The sequence below is a fragment of the Danio rerio genome, chromosome 8, assembly GCF_052040795.2.
Source record: "Danio rerio strain M-AB ecotype USA chromosome 8, GRCz13ab, whole genome shotgun sequence".
NCBI classification, from domain to species: Eukaryota; Metazoa; Chordata; class Actinopteri; order Cypriniformes; family Danionidae; genus Danio; species Danio rerio.
In genome coordinates, this window is record NC_141028.1 from 56,094,701 (window position 1) to 56,106,925 (window position 12,225).

The following is a 12,225-nucleotide window of genomic DNA, read 5'->3' on the forward strand; positions in this document are numbered from 1 at the left end:
TCACCTGTTGGGGACTGTGTGTAATGATTATTAACTGAACAATGCAATAATCCATAACAATAGCAAATAGTTTAACTAGTAAAATTTAATTGGAATCGTTATCTAAAATTTTTGTAAAATAAAAACAAACATTTTTTTCAGCATTTTCAATGGATAGAACAAAGATGCTGAAACTAGCACTGGGTATCTGAGGCACTTTTATTATTCTACTTTAATTTGCTAGCCTGGCTTGCATAATAACTAACAGGATTTTTAGCATTATCTTGACTTTAAATAATGTTTGAAAAGAGGGCTTAAGACCAAGGAGAACTTCTCTGAAAGGCCCTTTACATGTAATTTAAGTTAAAGAACATAAAACCGTCATCTTGATAGAATATTTTATAAACGTTTATTATGTAATATATTAATAAATAATCTGCCAATGGGGTAAGCAAAATAATCTTGTTTTTTTCGATTTGTGATAAGATTATTTTGCTAACCCCATTGACAGATTATTTAGCTTGATTTAATAAAAAAACTCGCTTCATTTTGGCATATTATTTATTAAAACAAGACAATATGGTTTGCTTGTCTAGAAAATGCTTCTTGATTTAAGAATTTGTAGATATTTGGACTAAAAACAAGACAAAAATCTAAGTAAGAAAAGCATTTTTTGCAGTGTACAGCCCTGAATAAGAGTACTGAAACCAGGTTGCTAAAGAGGAATTGTACCACTAGTTAGTGTTCTGTTCTGAGAGTTGTTTAGGTTGAAGCTGCCCATAAAATGTTGTGATTAAATGTTTTTACATTGTATCTATATAATAGTACGCTCACCGGCCACTTTATTAGGAACACCTGTCCTACTGCTCATTAACGCAAATTTGTAATCAGCCAATTAAATGGCAGCAACTCAATGCGTTTAGACATGTAGACATGATCAAGACGATCTGCTGCAGTTCAAACCAAGCATCAGAATGGGGAAGAAAGGTGATTTAAGTGACTTTGAACGTGACATGGTTGTTGCTGCCAGACGGGCTGGTCTGAGTGTTTCGGAAACTGCTGATCTGCTGGGATTTTCAAGCACAACCATCTCTAGGGTTTACAGAGAAGGTCAGAAAAAGAGCAAATATCCAGTGAGCGGCAGTTCTGTGGGCGCAAATGCCTTGTTGATGCCAGAGGTCAGAGGAGAATGGCCAAACTGGTTCCAGCTGATAGAAAAGCAACATTAATTCAAAATAACCACTCGTTACAACCGAGGTCAGCAGAAGAGCATCTCTGAAAACAGTTTTACTTACTGTTTTTGCTTTTCATCCTGTACAATGTTGTGTTTGTCTATCTTTGAGTGCAGGAGAAACGTTGGTAGAGGCGTTGGAGCTGCAGCTGGAGGCAGTGGAAGCACAGATCCGTGACCTCGAAATGAAACGAGCACAGCTCGGGAACCCAACAAGCCTTGATGTCTACCGTGCTGCTGCTTGGCCGTCTAAGGTAAGTGTGCGATACAATCTCAACATTCCTTCCACTCAACCCCGTGTGTTTTTCTGTCCAGACCTGAGATTGGGGACTCGAGTCACATGACTTGACTCAAGTCAGACTTAAGTCACAAAATTTTGGGCTTGAGACTTGCTTGACAAAAATCCAAAAAAAAGACTCGACTTGACTTGGACTTGACTGTCATGACTTGAGACTTGACTTGGACTTGTGTTAAATGACTTGAAAAAACTTGTTTTGTTAAATACATAACCCTTTGTTATATATTATGCATTTAAAAACAAAACAAAACCGAAAGTTCTAAGTCATGCATGCGCAGTATTAACTGGATCTGGACTGGATAATTTGGTTCAAAAGAACCACTTAAAATGATTCATTAGATTCATTTGAACGGGTTATTTGAACTATTCATTTGCTTTTCAGCCATCACATAATGCGGTGATAAAAAATGGAAGGCGCTCTGCCAAAGATAGCCTATTTTACGGGTTTAAAGATTAAAAACAAGACGGCTAATCAATGTTTATACTATTTAGTGACTCTGTGCTTGCCACACAGCCTATACTTCGGCGGGCCGTCTAAATATACTTAGTGACACATGTTTTTACAGTTATTATCTTTCTTCTTAACCGTTTTGTATCCGTCTAATTTAACCAAACATTCGTGATCGATGTAGTGGAAAAATCCTCTCTCGTTACTCGTTTAGTTCTGTGTGCCCATGAACTGTCAGCACCCCCGCACTGCACTGCAGACCCACAAATACATGCCATTTTGTGAATTAAAGGTTCAGGACACCCTGGATTTGTGTGTGTTGAGCATCAGTTTAGACAATGTTAGCACCTTTCAGCTTTAATTGTGGGGAAAACTGGATAATTTTGAGCTTTTGTCAGCTAATTTCAGCTTTCGGGTTTAAAATGATTTTTGGGGCGGGATCAAAATCGACAACGTAGCGCAGAACTGCAAGTGCAATGATGACGCGTCGGTTTCTCATTATTATTTATAGCGGAGTTTTCTTATCCTATGAGAAGAGCCGGCTGCTTAATTATTCATGAGACCTGCCAGTGTCAAGCCCGAGCTGTGAGACACGGACCCACGGCACACAGTATTTAGCGATTCATGAAGGCTCATATGCGTTTGTTTCCATGATCCACGGGGTTTGTTGCATGTTTTCCCTGCGATCTTGTCAGGGCCGATCATACAGCAAAGCTGTGTGTGTGCTGCAAGCATTTATGTCGCGAGAATTAGAGAATGGCGGACGCTGTCTTTTATCAGGAGTTCGTTCACATTCAGACACATCATTGTGCTGCTGTGTTTGCCTAAATCCTCCAGATTACCAGCAGGGCTAATGGTTAAAATAGACAGGTCAGGAGAACTGCTGCACTGAGTCTGCTGGATACGGGGATTGAGGGAGAAGTCCTCATTTATAGGGTTTACATAAACACACTTATTACAATTTAATGATATAAATTGTGGTTATGTTTATGAAATTAAGAATAACAAATGTAGCAGGGCATTAAATCACTGTTCATTTCTTTGCATTTTAACTTTGTAAACTATAAACTCATGCGTCTCCTCACGGTTTGTCTCATTTTGTGAGCTAACTGACAACAACAGTTGTTCGCTTACGTTCTCCCCTGCTAACTCCTGCCCGATGCTCGCGGAGCTCCACGCCCATTAATCATGCATCTTTTGAAAAAATTCTGAAATAGACTTTAACCGAAAGTGGGGGGTGTCATGGCCCTTTAAGAAATTCGTCCGGCCGGGTTTCTAAATGTCCAGAATTTGACTTTTGCTTTCTAAAGCTGTCATTCGTTAATCTTCCACACTGTTTTTGTATCCACCTAATTTAACCAAACATCTGCATTTGCTGTATATTTTATTTGATAATGTCACTAGGCTAATACACAGGCTGTTTTATATACAAATCTAAAATGATTTTGCATTCAAGTTTGCTTTGAACTTGAACGAGAGAAAGAAGATTTGACCTGTCAGCGGTACACATGGCTCCGGAATAGGGAAGAGAATGAGGATGTCTTTTTAAACAGTTTTCTTTTTACTTTAACCCATTAAAAGTAAACAGTGTATAACATTGCCATAATAAATGAAATCATTGTAAAAAAAAATTGAATGTGTTTTGTTTGTCACATATAGGTAAATATCGAACCCGAGCCAGGACCCGGGGCAGGTGCTCTCCCCTGTCACTGCCTCTGGTATTCGAGACCCTCACAGAGAATTGCTTCGCCCCCCTTTGTGAGACAGGATGCAACGTCGCAATCATTTACAATTTCATTGTTCATCTTGTCTGTGTGACTTCCACTAATGGTAACAATGTACACTCTCACTGCTTTCCTAGTGCTCAAATTTAAGGTGTTTCTGCTAAGTTATCTGCTATCCTGTGCACTGGCGAGAGCATCAGCTTTGTTGTTTTTTATGTAGGGACGAACGACACCGGGCTGCGGCAGACAGAGATCCTCAAGAGGGACTTCAGGAGCCTGATCGAGACACGACCTGTACTCATGTACTTATGCACTTACACACTCAACTTAAGCACTTACACACTCAACTTCATAGTATATGTATGTAGTGTCATCACTTGTTTTTTTACTAAGCGGAAATTCAAACCGTTTTCCTGATGCCGTTTAACGGTTGCCAAATCAGTGAAATTACCAAACTATCAAATAATACCTGCCATGAGTATAACAGCATTCACCATCGTGAGGCGCTGTAATCTCTCTCTTAGCAAAATTTTGTTTTTACCATCCAAAATAAATCAAGTTATCCAACATGTGCGCTCAATAGCTCCGCCCCTTTCACTACGTGAGCAAACCTGCAGTCATTGAATGCGTGTCATTGAAGTGTCCATCATTACACACTTCATTTTACCGGCTGAATGAGTGCATCATCCAGTAAATGAAAGTGCACTTATTATTTTTAGAGTTTTCAGTGTGAACACACTACTCACACTATTTATTTTACAAAATGGCGTAGAATAGTGCGTAAGTATGCGATTTGGGCTGCAGCTATTGCCTGTTCACTAGTGCTATATGCATATGAAGTGAAACTTGTGAGCAAAGCTGAGAATACAGTAAATCTAAAACTCATGGGAACAGCCTCTATGCTTACTAACCTCACAAACACACGTTTATAAAATCTGAAGATTTGCATTGCACTGCGCTCGTACATGAAGGGATGATGAAGAATGTTTGAAACAATGGTTCTGAGAGTTAGAAAAGTCAGATATGTTAGTGTTAAAGAGAATGAATCCGGATAATCAGACTAAAGCTATCGGCTTTTTTCACACACTGTCTTTGCTCTTCACCCTGTATAATGTCACTTGTGTGTCTGTCTTTGAGTGCAGGAGAAGCATCGGTGGAGGCGCTGTAGGCATTGGAAGCACAGATCCATGACTTCAAGATGAAACAAGCACAGCTCCGGGAACAACAAGCCTTACTTGACGTCTACCGGGCTGCTGCTCTCTCGTCTGAGGTAAGTGTGCGATACAATCTCTACACTCCTTCCACCTCAACTATGTGGGTTTCTCTGTCTAGACCCAGCGCACCAGGGACGCGGTACACTCAGGCGTCGATACCGTGGTCCTCGGGTGCACCAGCGGAACCCAAACCAGATCCCAGGACAGGTGCTCTTCCGTGCCACCACCTCTGGTGTTCGAGATCCCTGCAGAGAACTGCTTAGCCCGATACGCGAGACGGGACATGACTTTGCAATCATCTGCGTTTCTATCAATCGTCACGTCCGTGTGGCTTCCACTAAAGGTAACACTAGCTTTGTTTCCATCTAAAAATGCGAATTAACTTTAAGCGCAAAACTGGATCAACGCATAAAAGATGTGCGAATACAGCAGCGTTTCCATCCAACGAGTCAAAGAGAACAAAATCGTCACTTCCTGATTATCTTACGCCAAATATCAACAGTAAAAACGGAATATTCTGCAGTAGAAGTTGTGTGAATGTCTTCTTCATTTTATAAATAACTTACTCCTCAGAAGGAAATCTTGATACGCATTGAACGCGCGGTGGCGTTTGTAGGCGTGGGAAGCGGTGCAGAGAAGCTCTTTATCCTGGAGGGCAATAGTAATATAATAACAATAATATAATAACACTTGTACTGAAATCATTACAGCGTTTTTTGTTGTTGTTGTTTGTTTGTTTTTAATAATTATTTTTTAGGGATTTTCACCTTTATTTGAAAGAGAATTGACAGGAAAGTGTTGGGAACAGAGAGAGGGGAAGGACCGGCATAGGACCTGGAGGGGGGAATCAGACTCGGGTGGCTGTGAACACCAAAGTGCATGTGTCGGTACACATTCCACTACGCCATTGGCACCGACTACAGCGTTTTAGATTTTTTTTTCATCATTTTTATCATCACATGATCTCTAATAACAAAACCACATGACTTTTTTAATGCGCATACTGGAATGTGTTCGGTAAAAGTGTTTCCATCTCAGTTTATGCACATCTTTTCTTATTGGATACAAAGTTTATCCTACTCACTTATGCGCATATATTTTTATGCACGTTTTCAAAATTTATGCACATCTTGGCATTTCCATCAACAGTTTTTCTATGTGAGTAATGCGCATAAAAATTGGTGGATGGAAACGTAGCTATTGTATATTGCACTCACTGCTTTCCGGTGCTCGTGATAAGGATGTTTCTGCTAAGGTATCCAATATCCTGAGCGCTGGTGAGAGCATCGGAGCTGTCATCCTTTACGTATGGGCTGCAGCAGAAAGAGATCCTGAAGAGGGACTTCGGGAGCCTGATCGAGACACGACCTCGTCCACCAAAAAGATCATCATTTCTGCACCGGCGAGGAAATAAAGGGTTCAGTAGACTTTTGGCTCTGAATGATTGACTATTAACATGGTGTGAAGAACAGAAGCTGCTCTTTACCAATAACTGGAATCGTTTCTGGGAGCCTCCTAGGCTTTTCCGGACTGATGGTCTGCACTCTAGCAGAGCTGGAGCTGAACTCCTGTTGGACAACATCTCCAGCATGCTTCGTTCTGTCTGACTAGTAAGTGAATATTCACATTTTAGCCTTATAAGCCCCTTTCACACAGTGATACTGGTAAATTCTGAAATCATTAACCAGAAATGAGCTCTAAACGGCCGCACTTGTTTTTGTAAACATAGAAGTGGTCAGACTTTTGTTGATAGCTTCACTTTTATTTAAAACTTTAGCATTCATGCAGCTGCTTTGTCACTTGCACCTAAAGCACTTATTATAAATAATATAATAATAATCACAATTGCTGTCATGGTAGTGCAGTGGGTAACATGATCGCCTCACAGCAAGAAGGTCACTAGGATCCTCCAATAGGATTTCGAGGCGGGAATCGGACTCGGATCACCGTGAACACCAGAGTGCATGTGTCGGTACACATTCCACTGTACCGACTACAGCGTTTTAGGTTTTTTTTTCATCGTTTTTATCATCACATGATCTCTTATAACCGAACCACATGACTTTTTTAATGCGCATTCTGGAATTTGTTCGTTTTTTTTAGCATTCATGCAGCTGCTTTGTCCCAGAGACATTCAAAAGCAGAAGTGCTAACAGCAGCTACTGTAAATGTCACTTGCAACTAAAGCACTTATTATAAATAATATAATAATAATCACAGGTGCTGTCATGGTAGCGCAGTGGGTAACATGATCGCCTTACAGCAAGAAGGTCACTGGTTCGAGCCTCAGCTGAATCAGTTGGCATATCTGTGTAGAGTTTATATGTTCTACTTGGTTCATGCATGTTTTCTGTGGGTGCTCCGGTTTCCCCCACAAGTCCAAAGATATTCGGTACAGGTGAATTGGGTAAGCTAAGTGTTCCATAGTGCATGTGTGTGAATAAGAGTGTATTGGTGTTTCACAATGATGGGTTGCAGCTGGAAAGGCGTCTGCTGCTTAAAACATGTGCTGGATAAGTTGGTGGTTCATTTTGCTGTGGCGACCCCGGATTGATAAAGGGACTAAGCAGAAAAGAAAATAAATGAATGGATGAATGTCTGATCTATCTTATCTGAACCTCACAGCTGTGTTGATGTTGTTTATGAAATCTGTTCCACTAGGTTGGAATTTTGTAATCCTGCTGCACAATCCAGTGATGGAACTTTTGGGAATAGATCTGTTAAAAATTTTAACAGAAGTTAACATTTACACTGACAGCAGTTAAGCTTTTGCAGTGGTGCACGATTATGGCACCTTGTGAAAACAGAAAACTTAAGCTGTTGTATTGATGTACATGAGAATCAGAACACAAAGTAATTTAAGTCCATTTGAAATGTTATTTGTCAGGCACAGCTCTTTGAGAGTGGGACCAGCCCTGTGCAAAGATTATATGCTTAACTATTGTCAAAATGTGTCTCTCTTTCTTTCTGAAATATCTCAGCAGATCAAGGATGCTCTTCCAGCCCCAACAGAGGGAGTTTGTGGTGATTAAGGACTTGCAGAGGAAGCACTGGAGGTCCAAGCAGTGGAACAGCCTATTCCAGGTCCTGCTGATAACCCACAGTGTGAACGTCGCAGAGAGTGTGAAGGTGCCATCACTGCCAGAGGATGCCAGAGAGATTAACAAATGATTGACCCGCTGCCCTTGTGCCAGGTGCATTATGGTTGGGTAAGCATGTTTTGAGGTAGGCAAACATACAATGTATCCGGTAAGTATTCATAGCGCTTCACTTTTTCCACATTTGTTTATGTTAGAGCCTTTCCCAGAAAGAATTAAATTCATTTAATTCCTTACAATTCTACACACAATACCCCATAATGACAATGTGAAAAAGAGTTTGTTTTTTTTAATTGTTGCAAATTTATTAAAAATAAAATCGTGAAGAATCTCATGTACATCCGTATTCACAGCCTTTGCTCAATACTTTGTTGATGCATGTTTGGCAGCAATTACAGCCTCAAGTCTTTTTTAATAAGATGCTACAAGGGTGGCACACCTGTCTCTGGGAATTTTTGCTCATTGCTCTTTGCAGTACCTCTCAAGCTCTATCAGGTTGGATGGGAAGCGACGGTGTACAGCCATTTTCAGATCTCTCAAGAGATGTTCAATAGGATTTAGGTCTGGGCTCTAGCTGGCCACTCAACCATACAGGTCTGATTGGTGGATAGCTGCACAGATGGTTGTCTTTCTGTAAGGTTCTTCTCTTTCCACAGAGGAACTCTGGAGCTCAGACAGAGTGATCATCAGGTTATTGATCACCTCCCTGACTAAGGCCCTTCTCTCCCTGATCACTCAGCTTAGATGGCCGGCCAGCTCCGGGAAAGAGTCCTGGTGGTTCCAAACATCTTCCACTTACGGATAATGGATGCCACTGTGCTCAGTGAAACTTTCAGAGCAGCAGAAATTTTTCTGTAAAGTTCCCCAGCCTTGTGCTTTGAGACAATCCTGTCTCTGAGGTCTACAGTCTATGCCGTTGTTTTCATGCTTGGTTTGTACTTTGACATGCACTGTCAACCCAGGGACCTTTGTTGTAGGGGTGTGAACCTACACTTGTCTCACGGCTCGGTTCGGTTATGATTATCATGCCATTGGTTCGGTTAAATTTTATATCTCGCTGCATCACGGTGCATTGACGAGGCTTTCCATACATAATTAGCTTTTTTCTTCACAACACAAGAATTTTTTTTTTTAATCTATAAATATATTTATATTTATATATTATTTGTAATACATTTTCATCCTTTAATACAAGCAGTAAGATATATGAACTGTATCTTTAATTTTACCTGCTCAAAATAAACACTCTTTTTGAATGTTTTAGACAAAACTTCAATGCATGCACAGAAGACAGCACGAGCATTTATAGCAAATAAACTAATGTAAAAATGATCCCTCTTCCTTTTGAGCGATGTCCTACACCCCTATGATTCGTCATTGTCTTCACCCGCTCAACAGAAAGGGCTGCGTTTGGCTTTAGAAATTAAAGCGATGTTCACCGTTGAGTCACGCGGGAAGAGTAGCCGCGGTTACAGTCTATATGTGCATAATACACGGTTATCACAGGTAATCCGTAACAGACACAGTGGAGAAAACTCGCACCACAGGCACCACAAGTATCGCTTTAACAGCCAAGAGGAGAGGAAAAGTTACCTCACAAACAGGCCAGCGGTTCAAATGTCTAAAGTGTGTGAGAGAGAGAAGCAGAGATGGAGTTTTTACAGCATTCTTCGGTAGTAAAAAAAACTTACCTTCTTCAGTGTCAACGAAAGTCTTTCCAGCAAACTCACAAGCAGTTGAATTGTGCATAATCATCTACCTTTTAAGTATTAGGAGCATTTTATTTAGTTGCCCTCGCCTCCGTTGCCATTGTATTCTACTGCAACATCACGCATAGCAGATAAATGACGTCAGTACGTTATAACCGTTATGATCTATTACTGAACCGATATCGAATTGTCCCTGTCTGCATCGCGGTGCACCGAAGAAACTATTAATATTGACACCCCTATTTTATAGACAGTTTTATGCCTTTTCAAATCATGTCCAATCAAATGAGTTTACCCCAGGTGAACTCCAATTAACCTGCTGAAACATCTCAAGAATGATTAGTGGAAACAGAATGTACCTGAGCTCAATTTAGAGCTTCTCAGCAAAGGCTGTGAATACTGATGTACATGTGATTTTGCTGGTTTTTTATTTTTTATAAATTTGCAACAATTTCAAAAACTCTTTTTTTACTTTGTCATTGTTGGGTATTGTGTGTAGAATTTTGAGGAAATAAATGAATTTAATCCTTTTTGGGATAACAAAAGAAAATGTGGAAAAAGTGAAGCCCTATGAACACTTTCTGGATGCACTGTACACTGTAAAAAAATGTAAGCCAGTTCAACAAAAAAAACATAATAATTTATTTCTTTTCACTGGAATGCCTGAAGTTGAGTGAACAAAAAAAAAACATTCCTTATTTCCTTTCCTTTCTTGTTTACTCAACTTTTAAAAACATTATTTGCACTGACATATAATGTCTGAAGTTCAGTGAACAAAAAAACTCTTGTGGAAATTGGTACTAAGAAAAAATACATTATCAGAACAAACAAACATAGTTCAATTAAAAAAAATAATATAAAACAGAGACAAATGTTAACAAAACATTTATTTAAACAGAATTAGAAACAGGACAGGAGGCGAAACAACAATAACTGTAAACAAGACAAGGATCTAAACATGGCCGGACAAACAGGGAAAACCACCTTGAAATGCTTCACAGGGAAAAACAAGACTCAGCAAAGAGTCTGTGAATGAGGTGTCTTCTAATCCTAGGAATCAGTCCATCATGAGCTTCCAGCTGTGTGTGTAATTCATTTGAATTATAGTTTGAACAATTGATTTGTCATTTAATTATTACAGGATTTTACTAAGTTGTTCATGAAAATTAAATATCAAATACATTTGATTTCTCATTTAAAAATGCATTTGGATTTATTATTTGAGCATTTGATTTATCATTTGGGTAGTTGTTTTAAAAGTTCGGTTTATTATTTGATCTTTTTAGGCATTTGAATTTTCATTTGAATTTTGTTAGGAAAAAACTTTGATATGTAAACATGAACATAACAGTTAAATACAAGTAAACCGTCCACATGTGCTGTGCCTTTCATTTTGTAGAGTTAACTAGGTAAATTCTTTCATATTTGTTCTGAAGCTGTATTTGAGTCCGAGCTGTATTTGGGGTAGAGGACGCTAATGCAGCAGCGTATGATCTTCGTGATCTGACAGTAGCAAAGCAGGAAGTCGGAACCGACTTTTTAAGTAAAGCCAACTAATGGTTTTATAGGCAACGGGTTTACTCTTTTTTTTTTAAGTGAAGTCAATTAATTGCTTTAAAAGCAATAGGTTTACTCACTTTTCTAAAGTAGAGTTCAATAATTGCTTAAAATGCAAATGTTCTACTCACTTTTTCAAATACAGTCAACTAATCGCTTTAAAAGTAACTCATCTACTCATTTTTTTAAAGTAGTCAAATTATCACTTTAAAAGTAACTCATCTACTCACATTTCTAAAGTAAAGTCAACTAATCGCTTTAAAAGTAACTCATCTACTCACATTTCTAAAGTAAAGTCAACTAATCACTTTAAAAGTAACTCATCTACTCACATTTCTAAAGTAAAGTCAACTAATCACTTTAAAAGTAACTCATCTACTCACATTTCTAAAGTAAAGTCAACTAATCGCTTTAAAAGTAACTCTACTCACTTTTCTAAAGTAAAGTCAACTAATCACTTTAAAAGTAACTCATCTACTTACATTTCTAAAGTAAAGTCAACTAATCGCAAATGTTAATTGCTAGTTTCAGCTTGACGCAAGTGTCGTTTTGCTGTTTTGCACCACGTTGTTTAAATAGCAAATGCATTTGCGCTCATTTGTGCGCCCGTAGGCATTCTAGTCTAAACAAGGAGGCGTGTTGAGGTGTAATGCTGGCGCGTTGCTATTTTAAGACAACTACAATAGACCACGCCATAGATCGACTGAAAGTTGGTCTAAAGTCCAGCGCACTGATAGAGCGCAGGTTGTATCTGATTATTTAAAGAGCGCGTTAGTGAGAGGCAGTTCCAATGCGCATAGACGTGGCTTATTTCACACACATGATACGCAGCACAAGGTATGGTTAAATATGAAAAAAGGATGAATATGTGATAATAAAAGATTATTAGCCTATTGTGTATATAAATATAAACTGCCTACATGACATAATGAATAGCGATTGCATGCATCAAATTAGCTCAACTATC

General features: G+C 39.1%; 1 protein-coding gene and 1 long non-coding RNA gene across 3 annotated transcripts in view; both read left to right on the forward strand.

Moving 5' to 3' along the window:
- Positions 1 to 12,225, forward strand: part of LOC147842870 (uncharacterized) — a 469,436-nt gene that overhangs the window by 47,101 nt on the left and 410,110 nt on the right. The gene's annotated exons all lie outside the window — the stretch shown is intronic.
- Positions 1 to 12,225, forward strand: part of LOC103911576 (uncharacterized) — a 66,473-nt gene that overhangs the window by 31,684 nt on the left and 22,564 nt on the right. The window contains exons 2-9 of one of the 2 annotated variants that reach the window (XM_087265510.1): positions 1,328 to 1,464; positions 3,616 to 3,786; positions 3,901 to 3,982; positions 4,823 to 4,950; positions 5,013 to 5,237; positions 6,150 to 6,504; positions 7,879 to 8,088; positions 10,600 to 11,075. In XM_087265510.1, coding sequence (XP_087121636.1) covers positions 4,879 to 4,950; positions 5,013 to 5,237; positions 6,150 to 6,308 — 456 coding nt within the window. In that variant the 5' untranslated portion in view covers positions 1,328 to 1,464; positions 3,616 to 3,786; positions 3,901 to 3,982; positions 4,823 to 4,878 and the 3' untranslated portion in view covers positions 6,309 to 6,504; positions 7,879 to 8,088; positions 10,600 to 11,075. Of the gene's footprint in view, positions 1 to 1,327; positions 1,465 to 3,615; positions 3,787 to 3,900; positions 3,983 to 4,822; positions 4,951 to 5,012; positions 5,238 to 6,149; positions 6,505 to 7,875; positions 8,120 to 10,599; positions 11,076 to 12,225 lie in introns of those variants that run through there. The other variant, XM_087265509.1, reaches the window with a different exon arrangement.